The following is a 20108-nucleotide window of genomic DNA, read 5'->3' on the forward strand; positions in this document are numbered from 1 at the left end:
GTAGATAATTTTAAAAAGTATAAACGAAAAAGTTAAAACAACTTCAAAGACTATCAATTTGTTAACTAATATCTTGGCATAGTTCCACCTAGTCTTTTTCTCAAATATATTTACATTACTGAGCTTATTTATATAGTATAATACTACCTCATGTGATTTGGCTATCATAAACTATTTCTGTTATCATTTAAATTCTTAAAACCAATATTGAAAATTAAAATTTTGCTGACTATATATGCCAGAATTTATTTAATGTTTTTCAATTGCTAGATATTTTATTGGCTTATACTTCTTTATGCTTGAATGTTTTCTTTTTTCTTGCAGTAACTGCACATGAACCCAGGACCTTGTTCGTGCTAGGCAAGCACTCTACCACTGAGCCTCACCCATGCCCCCTGCCTGAATCTTAATGTACTCTTCACACTGATTCCTAGGTTTTTTTCTTTAGCATATTATTAATTCATATAACTGAACTGCTTTCTAAATTATTATACCAAGTTAATTCCAGCCCTCCCTCTTGCCTTTCTTTTGTAGTACTAGGGACTGAATTAGAGTACTGAGGTGCTCTACTACTGAGCTACACACCCACATTTTAAAAATTTCTTTTGAGATAGGATATCACTAAGTTGTGCAAGCTAGCCTTGGACTTGGGATCCTTCTGCCTTAGCCTTCAAGTAGCTGGAGTTACCACTGTGCCTGGCCCAAATGTATTTCTAATGGTTTTTAAAATATATATTAATACTTCCAATATAATTTTTAATCTTTTAATAATTTTTACTATGATACACACACTCTTGCTTTCTTTTTGCTTACCTCATGTATCTTTGCCCAGTCTTGTTTTTAAGTTACATGATTTTGTTTCAGATGTAACTGTTGTAACATGCAGTTATGAATTTTTGCTTTTTTCCAGGAGAGTTTTTAATTGCTGCATGGTTTGGGTTTTTACTTTTCACTGTTTTGCATCTTTGCATTCCTATTTTTTTTTTGGTACCAGGGATCAAACTCATGATTTCGCACTTGCCAGGCAGGCACTTATGCCTGCTGAGCTAAATCCCCAGCCCTGTTTTGCATTTTTGACCGACTCCCTTTTTTCCTATCTTTTGCCATAAAGGATTTGTTTTTATTACTTTTGTCTTCTTGAATGATAAATACAATTCTTCACAAAAACTTAGTCATGATTTCAAGTACATATACCAAAAAGTATCTCTAATATATACTGCATCAATCCTGGGGGACTCAATTTTACTAACAGATAAAAACTGCAAATGGAATGACTGATTAGCTTTTCTGATATTCTAAAGCCCTTTAAATTACTGATTAAATTATTTAGTGTGCTGCAATCTTTATTACCCGACTGATGTCATTAATATAACCTTCTTAAGTTTGGCTAGGATGAAGATAAATTAGAGCTCTAGCTGCAAAACTGCATGTGACAAAAACTCTTAAGACAAAACCTGTCTTCAGAAGATGAGGAAAAGAGCCTCTACTCAAGTTGGATAGTATAGAATAAGAAGTTGAGATATTGTTTCTTTTTCTCTAACTCCTAGCCCTGCTCTGAAGGTAGCCCTGCTTCAGAGCTGCATTGCAATGACTCCCAAGCAGCTAATATTAGAGGAAAAATGTCCTTTTTCAGGAAAAAAGAACTAGAAAAAGAGGCCTCAGTGGCCTAAAACATATGGAGGTATCTGCTTTTTCCTCTTCAGCTTGCCTGGCGGTGGCAGCCTCAGTTGTAGGATACTATACAGCAATAAGAGCCAGGAAAAGGGGCTCCCAGAATCAAAGAGTGAAGCTGGAGAGCCATAGAGGCCCTAAAAAGGAAAGACAAGACATCTGCATTCCAGATATGAACCAGCACGGGTCTGGGCCTATGCAAACAGACCCAAAGCAGCAAAACAATGTCTCTGAAACTGATCAGACCCTAGAATGACCACCTGTGATGATAGACAACTTGTGGTCTGAACTCAACCAAACCAAACCTAACTAAATGCTTATAAAACAAATAAATGACACTGAATCTTACAACATAATAGTAAAATATTCAGGATGTAATCCAAAATTACACCGGGTGCAATAATAGTGGCATATGCCTATAATCCCACTACTCAAGAAACTGAGACAGGAGGATCACAACTTCAAGGCCAGTCTGGATAACTTAGCAAAATCCTATCTTAAAGAATAAATGGGATTAGGTAGCTCAGTGGTAAAGCAGCCCTAGGTACTAGGGAGGAAAAAATTCTGTACAATTACTTAGTACAGAAAAATTTGACTAAATCTCAAAGAAAAAAAAAATAGGTGCTAATCTGAGATGTTCCCAGTGTTAAGACTGTCAAAATGAAGACTTTAAAGCAGCTATCATAACTATGCTTCATAAGGGAAAGAAAAATATTCTTGAAATAAAAGTAAAGCTAGAAGTTCTCAACAAACAGAAAATGTAAGAGACAAAAGGATTAAAAAGAAATGAACAGATATTCAGGGACCTATGGACAATGTCAAAATATATAATATTTTTATCATTAAGAATTCCAGGAGAAGGAGAAAGAGATTGACATAGAAAAAATTTTTGAAGAAACAATGGTAAAACCTTTCCAAATTTAGAGAAAGAAATTTACAGACTCAAAAAACTCTGAGAATCCCAAAAGAATAAACCAAAAGAAAGCTACATCCAAATACATCATAATTAACTGCTAAAAGCCAAAGATAAAGAAAAATATTAATATTAAAAGTAATCAGGAAAAAAACAACATATTAAATATAAGAGAGCAATGATTCAAATGATTGCTTTTTTTTTTTTTTTTTTTGTCTTTTTCATTTTTATCGGTACCAGGGATCAAACTCACAACCGCCTGCTTGCAAGGCAGGTATTTATGCCGCTGAGCTAAATCCCCAGCCCCCAAATTATTGCTCTCTTTATGGTTTTTTATTTAAACCATGGTTTTTAAAATCTAAAACCATGAAGGCCAAAAGGAAGTTTGTAACATCTCTAAATTGCTAAGAAGAAAAATACTCTAAACAGATGTGCTTAGAATTACACCATTCTTTTGGATTTTCTCTCTGGATGCAGTCAGTAATCACAATATAAATGTAGCCTAAAATCTTCCAGGCAAGTACATTTAAAACCCTGAATGCTACATACCTGGATCTGGCTGCACCTACACAGTTTAGATGGTTGTCAGGGACAACGCCCTTGCCCATAGGAGTGGGCAAAAATGGCAATTTACACTGCTCCACCAATTTCCTGATACTTCCCTCTGCATGGGCATAAGCAGCACCTACAAGAAATGCAAATGTATTGAATAAGTCAGTTGAACTCAGTGCCAGGCCCTAAAAATAAGTTCATGTGAAACTGCTTTTTAATCTCACATACTCTCCTTTTGCTTATATATGGGCTTAAACACAAAACAAATTGTGACCATGCATTTTATCGTTGATATTTAATGTGCTTAAGAAAGCAATAATTCTAATTTGCTCTCAATAATATTCTCATTATTGTGAACAAAATCTAGCCCTAAACCACATTTACACTTTGCATCTCTGTCGTCTCTTACCTAGTGCACTATGTCCTTGCTGAGGTACTACCCACAATCCCCTGAATGCACTGTCTTTTCTGGGAGGCCTAACTAGGAACTTTACCTTAAGAGAGAAAGTTTCTCTCTGCCTTCATACTTTGCTATCCATCACCAGCAAGCCTGATCTGATGGAGTTCATTAGTCTAGGGAACATACACTTCTAACCCTCTGTACAGGTTCTACAGCTCTGTGAGATGCCCATGTATATCTTCCACCAGCGTTTTCTGTAATCGCTGTCTCATCGTAAGCCTCATCAAATGTTCGCTGAAGAACGAAAACTACCATCCACCAAGTGATTTCCACAGTTTGCTATTTAACACACCCTCCTGAAGCAGTTAATATTCTTGGCATTCCAATGAGATCCTGAGACTCAAAGCAGTTGTTTGCCACAGTCATAAAGTTAATGCACCATACATGCAGTCAAATCAGCTCTGACCTAAATTTTTTCTGTTGTTGACCATTTTTTAAAAAACCATTCTTCACAGCATGTAGTTAGTTCCTAAGCAATTGATAATGTGATTAGTATGGTCCGGGGTGATCCCAACAGCCTCAGTTCTAAAACACAAAATGGGTACAATCATACACTGCTGACAGGATATAAACTGATTAGTACACCAACTCCGGAGAAAGGAATCTGAAGTTATATCTTAACTTAGTTAATACAATTTCTGGGGTTCTATTTTAAATCCTAAATACAGTTAAAGGTTGGGACACAAATATGTTTGTCATAGATACTATAATAAGCAAAAAAAGTAGTAAATATTTGCTAGTAAAGTGTTAATGTATACCTAAATAGACATTAAAATTCCATGTAAGAAGCAATTTTAAAATGATGAAAAAATAATATTAAATGACTAAGGTAGAATATTAAACTCTACAAAGTATGATCACAATAGAAAATATGCACGAGGAAAGAATAGAAAAATCTTAAATGTTAAAATATTTTCCTGATATGAAGAGATTTCTTCTTTCTACTTTTCCACTTTTCTAATTTAGGGTGGTACTGGAGAGGAGGCCCAGAGCCTTAGCACAGAGACGGATTTCCAGCCCTTTCTTCTTTATCTTTCAGACAGAGTCTTGCTAAGTCACTAAGTTGCCCCAGCTGGGCTTTAACTTGTGATTTTCCTGCCTCATCCTTCAAAATTTAAATCTCAAAAGTAGGAGATATTTCCTTAAAAGAATAAGAACGCTGGGCCTCTGAGAATTCCTTTCTTTCTTTTTTCTTTCTTTTTTTTTTTTTTTCCGGTACCAAGGATTGAACTCATGATCTTATGCTTGCACTGATCTAAATCCCTGGTTCTTAGGATAATTCTATAATCCGAAAACAAAATAAAAGGGATGAAGAATACTCTTGCTCCAATTTCGAACATCAGAGCACATAATAATGAAAACAATTTCTAAAAAGTATCAACATTCTTTCAAAAGTCAATAAAGACCTAAGAGCTGTGCTCAATCCTACCTTTCCCAATGACAAGAAGAGGCTGTTTGGCACTCCTAATGACAGACACTGCCAGACAAACAGCAGAGGATTCCGCCATGCTAACAGGAGGCGGCAGGCAGCACTCTTTGTAGCTAGAAACAAAGATCTCTGTTAATTAAAAAGGATCAACTCTAAAAATTTTTACTGTGAAAATTTCAAATATATAAGCAGGTAGGAAAAAATAGCACAATAAACTCCATCATGTAGATTCAACAACTAGTACCAGTTTACATGTGTTTTACACACACATACTTTTCTCTTACATCACATTTTGGTAACCAGGGGGTAACCAGGGATCGAACTCAGGACCTCATGCTTGTGAGACAGGCACTGTGCCACTGACCTAAATTCCTGGCCCTCCTAGGTCATTTTAAGTCAATTAGAGACATCAAGCATTTCATCCTTATAAACTCCCTGGCACAGAACTTCTCCTATATAACACTCACACATACACTTACCACACGCAGTAAATTAACAGCTCTCACCTAATACTATCTAATAGTCGGTCAAATGTGTCATTCATGAAGAGGAAATTTTTTTTTTTAAATTGGTACCAGAGATTGCACTCACAACCGCCTGCTTGCAAGGCAGGTGCTTATGCCGCTGAGCTAAATCCCCAACCCCATGAAGAGGAAATTTGAGTGAATCATTTTCTTTAAAGTAGTAGTGTACTTGCTGTAACAGTAAAAAACCATACTAAAGGCTAACAGTTAATATCCTGTGCCACTTATTTAACCTTGAAAACAATGAGGTTAGGTATTAATACTCCCTTAATTTCAGCACTGAGAAAAAAGACTCAGAAGAAATGAACTTGCCGAAGGTCCCCCGACGGCATGTGGCAGAGACTGTGCTGAACAGTCATTTCGTCTCCGAAGCATGCCCGTGCCTACCTCATTACTTCACTCACTAGTCATTATGTCAGCTTTCTGTGTGACTTAATACTGTAGGATCGCAATATGCATTGTAAAGGAACTAATAAAACTTACAGTTAAGTATTTCTGGACAGTAATTCCTCACTGTGGTACTTTATTATTTTAATAAATAAATTTGCAAAGTTTGGACATACACTATTATCCAAATAGTGAACATATGATAAGACATTCGATCTTTGCAAAAAACATAAAGGAGATCTTATAAAATTAACCTACTCACCTCACTCTTCAGTACCATCTGGATTATATATGTTCAGGTATTAAAAAGAACAAATGTCCTTTTTGTCTGACTCTCCCAAACAGAAATCACCCCCTGTATTCATTATAGAACCAGTTCCCGGAAAACAAAACCCACAAAATTACGTTTAGGAAATAATTTTAAAACAATGAAAAATGCTATGACAATGTTAAATGAATAAAGTATGAGAAAACAGTGAGCACATACAGAAAACGTGTGAAAAACAGAGACAGTGTTTAAGAAATAAAGGAACATGAAAAATCACGTGTTAGAACACTTTTAAGGACATAACCAGACCAATATTTTATGCTGAGTCCTAGCAATTTTTCAACAATTACTTCATCTTTGCTTGTACTATCACTGTCAATGACCCACAGCTGCATTCATGGGATGTGTATTTGCAGTTACTGGAGGAATAATTTCAAGTGAGGAATTCACTAAGTTCTAACCATTTGATAGAGTCCAAAGTAGTTACTACACAATACCATTTTAATTAACAGAATTAAGTCCTTTGGTTAGGATTCAGTAATTACTGAATGATCAAGTTAAGACAAGTGAAGATTAATTTATAAACTGCTAGGTAAGTTCTTTTTCGCCAGTGGTGACAACACACTCCTGTAACCCTAGCACTCTGCAGGGCTGAGGCAAGTGGAGCAAAGGTCTGAGCCCAACCTGTGCACTGTAACGGCTCAGCCAGCCCTGTCTTACGCATGACTTCATTGAAAAGGCTCTGAGTTCAACCCCTAGTACTGTGGAAAAAAATAATGCAGGCACTATGATGACACCATTAAGATTGAAAATATCTCTTACTTTATAGAATTCCCATTCACCTGGAAGGTCACAAATTCTGCAGGTACATCAACATAACAAGCACCTGGACGACCGTAGATACTGATTCTCACAGCCTGTTTATTACAGATAGAAACTATTTTTAAAATCTCAATCCTTAGTATCATATTCCATTTAAAGATACGATTCATTACATGTAATGAACACTTTTTAATTTTTCTAGACATCCTTAGCTGGAGAAAAAACAGTGTTAAATAACATTGAAATGTCCTCCAGTAAATCTATATATTTTAAAAGGTACAGTGCTGTAAGTTTGTTTTAAGTGGGAGAGATAAGAAGGTATTCACTTAGAACATTAAAATTCCTGTTCTAAACTGGGCAGGTGGTGCACGCCTGTAATCCCAGCATTGTGGGGGTCTGAGGCAGAGAGAGTAAGTGCATGTCTCGGCCCAGAGATGTGATGTTATGTGTCCAATCATTTTACTGCAGCTTTGAAACAGCTCAAATATAATTTCACATACAGATGCTAGAAGCTAAAATTAATTTGCATTGTACTGTTTAGATAAAAAATGGCCCTATATGCATTAATCTCCACTTTCAAAATGAATTTTTTTACACAAGCATATGAGAAAGAGTACCCAGGAATTTATAACTGCATTTTAACTGAAAGATAATTTTAAAAACTTCAGCACAAGACATACTTCTTTCCAAAAATAACTATTTTTCCTTTGTGTTTATATAACTAAATGTAGCAGGTCTGAGTATTAAAATAGCTCTATAACAATGTTATTTTAACAGTCTGGTTAAATTCCTAGTTGTCACTTATTCTAGTAAAAACAGCAATAACAGTGTCAGATGTACAGCTCATTTAGAGAGTATGTGGTTACCTTTGTAAGGATCTGAGTTCAATCCCCAGGACAGCTTGTTAAATACCATACCTTTTCAATGACAGAGGGAATAGCTTCTATGCTGCTTGGTCGGGCAGAGAACTTGCTATATAATCTACAGGCTTCAACCTATATAGAAAATGAAAATCATCTAAAACTCAGCTCAGTCATTTTTCTCCTCTGAAGTAAGACAAAATGCTAAGTCATCACTTTCTAATACATTTAGAGGCAAGGTGGGGAAATTATTTTGAATGTCTCCTGAAAGCCAGCTGAAAGCCTGGCATGATGGCAAATGCCTGTAAGTCCAGCACTCAGGAGGCTGAGGCAGTAGGACTTCCGTGAATTCCAAGCCAGCTTGAGCTAAACTGTTGGGTCAGTACTGCTTGAACTACAGAGTGAGACCCTGTCTACTGCGAAAACAAACTTCTACATCAGTATGATTCAGGAAGCAAATCAAACAGGTACCATTTTCAGTTCTCAGATTAACAAAGATGGGAAGGAGTTGTTTCCCGCCACACAGGAAAACAGGCCTCTCACAAACTACTAGCGAGAGTTTAAATGGACAGAGGAACTGGCAAAAATATCTCCAAGAAATCTTGAGAAGAAAGAATACTACTGAGCCTGACAACTCCACAGCTTCAGTGATTTTCACTTCAATTTTTACTTTAATCCTATAAACTGCTGTTATTTTCCTTTTCAGGAAAAAAAACCTTGTAATTTCATTTTCATTAATACAGTTTTTATAGCAATTATAAATTTCCTTTAGTTAATTTACCTGGTCCACTTCTTTTTCAGTGGCGTTAGTATTTTTTAAATAACTATTGTTACTATCTACTGTCAACTAGGTAAAACTTCAGTTCCCTTTCAAGAGCATAAAACTGTAGCACCTGCATTAACTTATACTAGAGTCTGCTACTGTAGTTTATCACAGGTAAAACTCGAGCTGTGGTTGCAGCTCACCGTGGTGTACATGCCTAGCCTGCATAAGACTCTGGGCATGAAACACATGAAGAAAATCTGTTATATTTTTGAAGTTCTCATAGTAATTTCTGATTTAACAGATTTTGTCAATAGTTTTAACTCTTTTCTTAACTTTGTCCTGCAAACACTGAAAGAAACTGGGTGCGGTCATGCATGCCTGTGCTCCCAGATCACAGCCTCCAGAACTCAGGAGGCTGAGTCAGGGAGATCACAAGTTTACCACCAGCCTCAGCTACACAGTGAGTTCAAGACCAGCCTGCACTATGTGGCAAGACTCTGCCTCAAAAAACCAAAAACAAAACAAAATGCTCAAGTATATTTACTTTGTATAATTTATTCTCACTTTCTAGAGCTATTCTTAAAACTATTTTTTTTTATTTTTGTGTATCTTTTATGTACTGGGGATTGAACCCAGAGCCCTCACAACAAACTACATTCCCAGCCTTTTGGTTTTCCATTTTTTATTTTGAGACAGGGTCCCGCTAAGTTGCTAAATTATTCAGTCTGCACCTCTCAAACCTCCTGCCTCAGTCTTCCAGTTTAGGAAGCATAGGCATATGCCACATGCCCAGCAAAGCTGTAATATTTCCCTGACACATTTTGTCAAGTTTCTTTTACTTCTGAAACACTTTCCTTCTCCCTTCTTCTATAATAAAAATAAACTCACCCAGAATCTACTGATAATCATTTAGAGTAGGATTCTTCTTCTCGGCTTTTTATTTCCATCACATCTGGAAGGCATGGCCCAAAGTCATCTTCCTACTCACCTAACCCTCACATGTCGCTATTTTGGCAGTGTGCCTGATGTGTACCTTCTGTCTGCTGTCTTTTGAAACATGGCCTTGCTGTGTAATCCAGCCTGGTCTTGAATTTACTGTGCAGCCCAGGCTGGCCTCAAACTTGTGATCTTCCTGCCTCGGCCTCCCATGCTGGGATTCCACACATGCACTGACTTTTAACCTCATTCTTATTAGAATGACACTTTCTTGGCTCTGAGAAGTACTTATTTCAGAGTTTAAAATTCTATCAAGTTGGTGCATTTCTTGAAAACTTGCTCTAAGTAGGGCCTAGGCAGCCCCTTCTTACTATCCATCCTGAGATTGTCTTGTTCAGAAAAAATACCGATAAAGTACTTTAGGCACTTCTAATTTATTTTTATTTTTCAGACAATAATTTTAAAATCCTGCCCACAACTCTAAAGCACTAGATACCTGAGGAAACTCCTGAAAGGCTCCCATTGTTTCTTGATTTCTTTCAGATGAACCACCAATCACAATCAGGGGCCTGAAATAATTTTTAAGAAAAAAATGACAAACAGTATCATGTAAAATTTTCCGATGCAAAAGAAACAACTTACTAAATGTGAAAGAGAGACAGAAACAAATAGACACATAAAGAGACCATATTACATCCTCTCTTAAGAACTGCAGATTGAAAATCAACCAGGACACAACCTGAGGTGAGTGAACCGTCACACAATTTTTAAAGATGCAGAATGTATTGCATACGTTTACCCTTATCTGCCTCTCACTTCTGAGTGCTGATGCTAGATGTCTACGTGTAGGGATACAAAATGCATTTCTATGCCCGACTTACTATTCTTGGGCTATTAGGATGAGACATTTTATACTTTCTTAAATCTCTTTGGAGGTGGCAAAATAAATGATGTTCCTGAGCAATAAACTTTTTATCCCTCAAGGTGAAGGAAAAAAAATACAGCAAACCTAAAAGTCCTCAAAAATATCTCACCTTAAAGTAGGTAAGAGAAAAACTAGAAGGGAAGAATTAAAAACAAACAAAACTGTAGGAAACACAGGGCAAGAAAGAAGACAGTGTCATTCCCCTCAAAAAAGATGAAATGTTTTTACTGATGAGACCCTTATCCCTTTTAATCCTTTCAGCCTTATCTTACATGCAGAAGGAATTAAAATGTTGTGTTTATCTCAAAAGGAATTAGCAGTGTTCCTATTTTTCACCTAATATTTACGTTACACATGGTATATAACATAAAAATTGGATAGTGAAGTTATTGTTACAGGTAAGCGAATTAACACACCATCTCACATAGTTACTTTGGGTGTATGTGTGGTAAATGTATCTAGAATTTGTTTTTTAAGCAAATTTCTAACACATGATGCTACATTTTTCCTCATGTACACTATTTTAGACTTACCTATCCTCATAACTAAAATTGTGTAACTTTTAATGGCCACTCCCACCCTAATCTCCACCTGCTGGCCTTTCTCCTTTGTTTCTAAGCATTAGAAGGTTGTCTCCCAGTTCTTTCCACCCAAGATCAGTTCTATTCAGTAAGGTTATGCAGGGACATTTTAAGAAAATGTTGTTAGTAATAATAATAATTTGATTACCAACAGTTTATGTTTGCATTGGCCATGCCACCCAAGGCATGGATGAGACCTGGACCAGAAACAACAAGGCATACTCCTGGCCTAGAAGTAAAACAGAATTTATTTTACTGAAAGCAGATCAAATTTAACAACTTAACAAGAGGAAAAATCACAAGCAATTTCATTTTTGAACCAAGCATTTTTGGTTCATATCAAAAACTCCTATCACTTTAGGGGGAAGTCTGACAATCCTTCAAAGGAAGGACATACATGTCTGCACTATAACTGATAGAAACAACTATTACAGGGCCAGGGATTTAGCTTAGCAGCAAAGTGCCTGCCTGGCAAGTGTAAGGTCCTGAGTTCAATTCCTGGTACCCAATTATTAGAATATTCTTTAATAAAAAACAAGAGAAGATTGTATCAGTCTTCTTATAAGAATAAGAAGAATCCTCTTCACACTGTATTTTACTACCCTCGTCCCTGTTATTACATTTGGCCTAAAACAACCTGTCTACCTAAAGAAGTAAACTTTTGACAACTGAGTATTTTTTGTATGGAAAACTTTTTCATTTAACAAATAAATATATGATAAACTGGCCTTTGATAAGAAAATAATTCCAAATGTAATGTTCTTCCCCAAACCTTTTTTAATTGACCTTGACTACTTTCTCCTGTTCGACTTTTGAAAGCTTGAAGCACTCAACAAAGTAGTGTTATATAATTCAGTTTGGCCCTTACCATTTATAATTTCTTGTTTGTTTGTTTTTGTCTTTTTCGTTTTTATCGGTACCAGGGATCGAACTCACAACTGCCTGCTTGCAAGGCAGGCGCTTATGCCACTGAGCTAAATCCCCAGACCCTATAATTTCTTAAGAATATTTATTTAAGACAAACTTTGAAACAAATTACCACAAAAAATTAAACTTTACATAGTACTCAGGCAGAACTTTCTGCAGACAGTAGAAACATTCTCTTTCTGCAGTCTGAAAGAGAGCTGGAAACATGACAACTAAAGCGAGGAACTACTCACTGAGCACCTGAAATGTGACAGCTAGAATGAATTAAAGTTTAAATGTTAGTTTTAATTAATTTCAATACACATAGTTCATATGGTTAGTAGCTACTATCACAGCAAGTTCTAGAAGTTCATTCAAATAACAAAAACTTTTTCAGGTACACATTTTTGATATCTCCCTAATCATTATTCTAACACTTTTTCAATTAAGTTTCAAGGAACCCATAATTTAAATGTTTACTAGGCTAAACAAAAATATTAAAATATTGTTCATATGTAAATAAAGTGAAGGAAATGGAAAAGATAGCTTTTTGGATGGTTTATTTTCCTCATGATCAAATTGAGTTGATTCCTATCAAAGCAGAAAGACTAGGACCGGGGATTTGGCTCGGGAGTGTAAGTGCCTGCCTGACAAATGAGAGGCTGTGAGTTCAAGCCTTGGTACCAAAAAAGACCCCCAAAAAACAAAAAACAAATCAGAAGGACTACTATGGCAAAACCTGGACTTTAAGACTATATTTGTATACATTTCTTAACAATTTAATTATTAATTTCATTTTTGGAAACAAAAAAATTATTTAAATAACACTAAGTGAAAAATGTATAACACAAATTATAATGAGTCCAAATTCCGCTTCAAAAATACATGGGTTTGTTTTGGTTTTGGTACCAGGGATTGCAGGACCTCACCTTTGCCAGGCAGGCGCTTATGTCGCTGAGCTAAATCCCCAGCCCTAAAAAATACATGTTTAAATAGAAAAAACTTGACAAAAATATGACAAATCCTTAATAGCTCTAGTATTATAGGTGATTTTAATCTTCTTCCCTATATTTTTCTATACTTTCAAAAATGGGTATTTAAAAAAGTATTAATTACTATTATTTGAGCTGGGATATTGTCTCCTATTATATAGCTCAGCCTGGCCTCGAACTTGCTATGTAGTCCATGCTGACCTTGAACTCTCAGTCCTCCTGTTCTTGGCCTCCTAAGTACTGAACTTACAGGTATGCAGCACCATTCCCAGGTTAAAATAAATAAATACATATGTACATATATATTACTTTTTAGTCAGAAAAGAGGAATGAGTAGCTAGGTAACATAGATATAAACTAAAAATCTGTACAAGTAGAACCAAGTCCCATCAAATGTCATTTTTAAATCAACCATTTTTGTATTAGGTGGGCTGAGGCATTCAGGACATCTGAGACAAGGAATGACTCCCCATCTCACTGTATGATCACCAGTGATTCATTCGGCAAAATGTTAATATATTCTCCCTAACACACTTTTCTGGTATTGTCATCTTCTTGATCTGACCTTCAAAGAGTTCCAAGTTTATTTTTCTTTACTATTACCATCGATAATGTTTCAAATCAACTAACTTTCTGCTGAAAGATATACTGGCTCTATCCAAAAATACTCTACAGCTGGAATAAAGTAGACTTCAGTTTACCTGCCAGTCAGATATCCAACAGCAGAGGCAGCATAGGAAGCCTACAAAGAAAGAAAACTTCAGAATTACAGACATTGGGCTCACAGCACAACTATGAGAAAATTTAGCATTTAGAAATCAGAATATAAATGATAAAAAGTCTGAATGCTTTACACTGTAAAAGAAGTCATATAAATTTTAAATAACAGATTAGGCATCTAATTTCTAAATTTTAAAGGAATTTGTCTTTATCATCTACGTTATTCATGCTTCTCTGTTACAATTGTTTAAATATTTTCAGGATCAACAGGAATGCCCCCTTTTTTTTTTTTTTTTTACTTATATTGGTTATTTATGTTTCCTTCCTTTTTTTCATCAGTCATCTGAGGGGTTTATCCATCTTACTAATCTTTAGTAGTCCACAACCTTTTTGGCAGTAGGGACTGGTTTTGTGGAAGACAATTTTTTCATGAATGGGGGAGGGCATGTAGCTGTGGGTGATTCAAATGCATTTAATTTATTGTGTACTTTACTTCTGTTATTATTACACTCTAGTATTCAAAATTATACAACTCACCACAACACAGAATCAGGTAAATAAAATAATGGGCAAACCATATGCAGACTAAAACATCAGATTCCGGCTTAAAGCCTACCATTGGAGGCAGCCTTATAACTGAAATACAACTTACTAGCCATTAGAAAGTCTGCCACCAGATGCAGCTTAACTGACACTTGCCACTCACTAATAGGGTTCTGCCAGTTTCCTTATTATGGCTTATGACTGACTTTTTACGGCTCCTCTGCAGTCAAAGCTCCCTACCAGTGCTAACCTGTACTTGCAGCCACTCCCCAGCACAACATTAATGCTATCGCTCTACCTCAGAGACGCAGGCATTAGATTCTCATGGGGAGCACACAGCCTGGATCTGCTGCATGTACAGCGCAGTCTGCAGTTCATGCTCCTAGAATCGGACACCGCGGCTGCTCTGACAGGAGCCCGGGTCCAGGCAGTACTCCAGAGCGGGGCCGGGCTCTAAACACAAACGAAGCCTCGCTGGCTCACCAGCTGCCCACATCCCATGGCCAGCACTAGCCCTATGCTAGTGCTGTGGGGCAGGGGTTGGGAACCCGTTTTATAGAACCAATTTTTTACTTTGTGGGGCTTTTTTAATTGCTCTTTGTTTTCTATTTTCTCCACATCTACTCTTGTACTTATTATTTCACTCCTTTTACTTAGATTTTGATACGTTTTTTTCTAGTATCTTGAAATACAACCTTAGAGCACTTTTTAATATTCTTTGCTGATAGTCATTTAAAATTACTAAAAACTGCTTCAATTACATACTGTAGGTTTGATATTTCATCTTTTCATCATCACTTAATAAAAACATTTTCTATTTTTCCACTGTGCTTTCGTCAACTCATTTTGGTTATTTAAAGTTTTACTGATGTCACCCTTTTTATCCCTGATATGGGTTATCTATGCTTTCTTTCATTTTTAATAAGTAGAGCTCAGTTTATGGATTTTACTAATGTTTTCAAATATTTAGAAAACCAATGAACGCATTGCTTAGATTTAAATTTCTGCGATTATCTAGTGATCTTGTTACTAAGTTGTAGTTTATTTCACATTTTCAGATTATGTACTTACTATATGTTTTCAATCCTTCATGATTTGTTGAATTTTTTCCTTTTGTACATAAGGCAACCACTGTACCAATGAGTTACATCCTCAGCCTTCTGTATTTCTTATTTTTGAGATAGGTCTCATAAATTTGACCAGGCTAGCCTTGAACTTGCAATCCTCTTTGATGGACTAAAGAATTTGTAGTTGTTTTGTCTTGTTTACATCACTGGAAATTGAATCCAAGGAACACTAAACTATATCCCTAACCCTTTTTGAGACATAGTCTCAATAAGTTGCCCAGGGTGGCTTCCAACTCTCAGTACTCCTGCCTCAGCCATCTAAAAGCTGAAAACATAGGTGTACCACCTTTCCTAGCTTTTTACTTTTTAACTGTACTGTATCTCATAATTGGAAAGTGTAATGACTTATAGCTACATGCGCTTAGAGGTAGGACTTTTGAGAATTGATTAAGTCACTAGCTACATGTGATATTAGGAGGTAAAGCCCAGAAGGCAATGCTGAGTCACCGGAGGTGTGACCTGGAAGGGTCTCGCTCCCTTCCTCTTCCTTTGATAGTACTGTCTTTCCCATTGGCATGCTGTCAGGTGTTTCTCGTCTGCTATGCCCTCTGCCATGCTGCCCTGCTTTGAAGCCAGCTGACATTAGAAGGAAAGCTCTGAAAACAGCCAAACACTTGTAAGAGTCATGTATTGTGTCCCAGCAATGAGAAAGTAACTAAGACAGGAAGAGAGAGAAAACACTAAATACAAGAGGCTCTGGAAAAGTGTTGGGTTCACTTTCGAATTCTTCTTAGTCAAGGAAAGCTACAAGGAGCAGACAAAACAAGCCTAAGGAGGGGGCTGGGGATTTAGCTCAGCGGCATAAGCGCCTGCCTTGCAAGCAGGCAGTCGTGAGTTCGATCCCCGGTACTGGTAAAAAGGAAAAAGACAAAAAAAAAAAAAAAAAAAAAAAAAGATAAAACAAGCCTAAGGGAAAAGCCATGGGATCTGTAACCACCATAAGTGCCATCACGGGGGAACCACACAAGCCCTTTGGAGCTTACAATTTGCCACAGATTGCTGCAGACACTGGACCGGCAACTCCAGGACTTAACATTTGCCCTATTGGATTTTGGACTTGTTTGTTTCCTCGTTAGTAACTTTTGGAATGGGAGTGTTTATCCTGTGCCATTGCAGGTTAGAAGTGTTTAACTGTTTTCATTTGTACAGGGCTTGCAGCTGTGGTTTGCCTTACATCTCAGAAGAGACTTGGGACCCAAACTTTCAGCAATGCTGAAACTGTTAGGACTCTGGCAACTCTTGCAGATGGACTAAATGCCTCTTGCATAACGGATGTGCAAGAGTCTTTCTGGAGCAAAGGAAAAAATGTTAAGCTTCTAATGTAATATAATGTTGACAGTTAATGCTGATTCTTAAGGATTGTTAAACCTGTGTTGCGAAATGCTAATAACCATGGTTTTGTATCCCCAGGCTGGTTTAAAGAAATATGTGTGGTTGCCAAATTGACAAGGGTGAATTGTTATGGTTGAATACATGGTGTCAGTTTGAGAAGTTTAGCAGTTTAACTAACAGATTTAGCAGGGAGCCAGTATCCTTAGTTTGTAAATATCTTCATCCTATGCAAGAGGAGGCCACAGAGATTTTGTGTGTGCTACACTCACCCTGGAAGGGGGTGGCTTGTGTACAACATAAGGGGAAAAGGGAACTTCTCTGGGGTTCCACAGTACCTTGGCAATATCTATCACATTATTTACCACATTACAATAAAATATCTATTTGTATCTGTCTGTACAGATACAAATGGAGAAGTCTTCCAATGACAAGAACTAGTATTTATCTCCTTATCTACTGCCCAAAGAATAAGATCCACAATGAAGTTTGGACATAGTGAAATAAAATTTCAAGTTCTAGTCTGTCTTCTGGCTCCTACCCTGCTGGTCCATGAATATCATTCTCCTAAAGTAAAATTGTTAATTATGCCTCCCACCTGGTTAGAAAACTTACATTTTCCTCCAATGCCTACTTTTTAAAAAATGTCTATAAACTTGTTCCCCAGCTAGACAAGATTCTCTACAACCTTCCCTTGTCTAACATATGCTGCCTCACAACTCAGCATAACTTCAGACTATCATGATATAACATAAACAAAGATTACCTCGAAGAGCAATCTTCCTTATCCTACCGAAGAGAACCAGTCACCCATTCTGTCTTACCACTGTTCCTAACATACATTTATTGTGAGTTATTACTCTAGGTATTTTTTCTGTGTATCTTGTTCTCACCCCCTCCCAGCCTGATCAACATGAAGGTCAAGACTAAATTTCATCCCATCCTTAAACCCCTCTCTCTCACAGTTATGTAGCACAGTAACTCATATATACTACATACTTAGTGTTTGTCATAGGAAATCAGTGGCAGATGCCACCTCCAGAAAAATAGTAAAATATAGATCCCACTAATAGGTCAATGGCTTCATCTCACACAGACAAAAGAAGCCCTGGGTTTGATTCCCCAGCGCAGAAAAGAGGAAAAAAAAAAATTCAAGAACTGCTAGTTTTAATACAAGGAACCCTATAAATCTCAAAATTTATAGATGATAAACATCACTGAATTGAAAAATAATGTACTAAGTGCAGATGTCACACAAAAGCTTCACTCAAGCCAGGCAACGTGGAGGATACGACAGCAAATGAACCATTTCTTTCTAGGAGCACATCTGATGGAAGAAGTGCATCATTTGAGGAGACGAAGGAAACTTGGTAATAAGTGGAAAAGAGTCTAAATAGAGGGCCACAGTGGAAATAGAAAGGAGAAATATTTAGCTTCCACTGTACAGACAGTATGCAAAATCACAAAAGTGATTCTTGATCTTTAAGACAACAGGGCTGATAGAAGTGTGAGGCTGAGTTAATAAGAAATCACTGAAAGTGGGTTGGTAAAAAGCCACATGTGAGCCAGGCATGCTGGCACACGCCTGTGATCCAAGCACTGGACTTGGGTGGCTGAGGCAGTATCACCGGGAGTTCAAGACCAGCCTCAGCTACATAGTGAAATCTTGCCTCAAGAAACCTAAAAATAAAAAATAATTTTTAAAAGTCACATCTTTCTTTCCATGCTTCCAAATAAACCTCTAAGAAAGATGGGAATAAACTGTAGTGAAAAGAGAACTAGACTGTCTCTTCTATGCGATGGCACACACCTGCAATCCCAGCACGCAGGAGGCTGAGGCAGGAGGATCCAGATAATTCAAGGCCATTCTGGGCTACAAAGTGAGTTCAAGGCCAGCCTGAACTACATTGTGAGTGCCTGGCCCAACATAACCAAACCAAAACGTGCCTTTCAATTCTGACACTTAGCACTTGGTAAGGACAATATAATGCAGTAGTAAGGACTCAATCCAGAATACCAGAGTTCAATATCTGACTCACCATCGAGACACGGGGCAAATTTTTCTTTTAACTTCTCTATCCCTCACTTTTCTCATCTGTCAACTAGGACAGACAACAGATAAAATATCAATTCATAAACTATGATGCACAGATGCAAAGCATTAGATAGTAGTAAACGCTGAGTGTCTGTCACGCGTGGCTGGCACCATTATGCATCATTCCCAGTAGTGCCTGCACTCACCGCTTGCTCGTTCCTCATCCCGATGTATCTGATGCCCAGCTCCTGGGCAGCAAGGGCGATTTCAGTCACCGGGATGCCCACGACGCCAAACATGTACTGCACATTCTAGGGGCCAAAGAGAAAGAGAATAAACGCGCGAACGCTCACCGCACCGCCGCATCCTTCCCTCGGTCCCGGCCTCCAGAGGAAAGGGAACTTCCCAGCTCCGCGCACCCGGCCCGCGCCCGCCCGGGTCCGCGCACCTGCGCCGCCAGCGCCCGGGCCAGGACTTTAGCGCCCGACACCCGCTCCTCGCTTCCGCTCAAGACGTCGTTTTCCGCCATCTTCACCTAAAGGTCAAGGCCTCTTGACGGGAAGGCCAGCTGACCGAGTCACCGGAGACAACAAGCCTAAAAGGAGCCTCGCGACCGCTCCCGGGATGGACTGACCGAGAGACAGCTCTAAGTAACCCGGAGAATGGGGCGGGCCTAAACCGGCGGCCTCGCCCTGAGGTGAGTCCATAAACACGCCAACCCCAGCTCCTCTCTCTGCAGACACAGTGGGGCGGGACTAGAAGCCAACAGTGAGAGCAGCCCCGGACACCTCTCGCCCTTTCTAACCCTTTAACCCGAACTTCCGCGTCGCGGGGACGCAGTAGCGCAGGAGTGGACGGAGGGGCGGGGCTGAGCCCGGAGGAAGGGGGCGTGGCGCTGGCGTAGGTTCTGCTCCGCCCCCCAGCTGAGCAGGCCAGACTCCTGGGTGGGTTGGAGGGTGTCTAAGTGCAGCCCAGTGGTCTGTGTCGTAATAGTATTATAGTCTCTGGTTTCATAACATTATAGTTTTGTACTCCATGATCCACAGTAATGCACATTACTTAAATGCATTTCAAGACATACTCTTGACTCTAGTTTTATAGAGGGCCTCTTAGCTTCCAAGCAAGAGGTAACTTGAACAGAGTTGGACCTGGACCCAGCTGCAAACTCTGATCCTGCCCCTACCCATCCTTGGGCCCTTGCTGGGCCACTACTGAGCCAACCCTTCCTATTAACTCTCATTAGTCTCCAGCACTTTTTTTTTCCAAAGCCAGAAATTGGCAGCTTTTTTCCTATCTTATACAGTCCCTGCAACCAGCCCCTGCACCTGACAGAGTTTTAAAATAATTCCTTGAGTGACAAAG

The 20108-nt window shown here is 38.2% G+C and overlaps 1 protein-coding gene across 2 annotated transcripts in view; it reads right to left on the reverse strand.

The window, feature by feature from the left end:
- Positions 1 to 19609, reverse strand: part of Hacl1 (2-hydroxyacyl-CoA lyase 1) — a 33466-nt gene extending 13857 nt beyond the window's left edge. Inside the window, exons 1-9 of one of the 2 annotated variants that reach the window (XM_063257203.1) lie at positions 19195 to 19609; positions 18953 to 19057; positions 13694 to 13734; positions 11243 to 11323; positions 10085 to 10157; positions 7944 to 8021; positions 7027 to 7121; positions 5026 to 5138; positions 3134 to 3269 (exon numbers count right to left, since the gene is read on the reverse strand). In XM_063257203.1, the coding sequence (XP_063113273.1) occupies positions 3134 to 3269; positions 5026 to 5138; positions 7027 to 7121; positions 7944 to 8021; positions 10085 to 10157; positions 11243 to 11323; positions 13694 to 13734; positions 18953 to 19057; positions 19195 to 19275 (803 nt within the window). In that variant the 5' untranslated portion in view covers positions 19276 to 19609. The remainder of the gene's footprint in view (positions 1 to 3133; positions 3270 to 5025; positions 5139 to 7026; positions 7122 to 7943; positions 8022 to 10084; positions 10158 to 11242; positions 11324 to 13693; positions 13735 to 18952; positions 19058 to 19194) is intronic. The other variant, XM_003480117.5, reaches the window with a different exon arrangement.
- Between the last annotated feature and the right edge of the window lie 499 nt (positions 19610 to 20108).

This window comes from Cavia porcellus, unplaced genomic scaffold (genome assembly GCF_034190915.1).
Source record: "Cavia porcellus strain 051 isolate PalLab524CR breed Dunkin Hartley unplaced genomic scaffold, mCavPor4.1 scaffold_10, whole genome shotgun sequence".
NCBI lineage: Eukaryota > Metazoa > Chordata > Mammalia > Rodentia > Caviidae > Cavia > Cavia porcellus.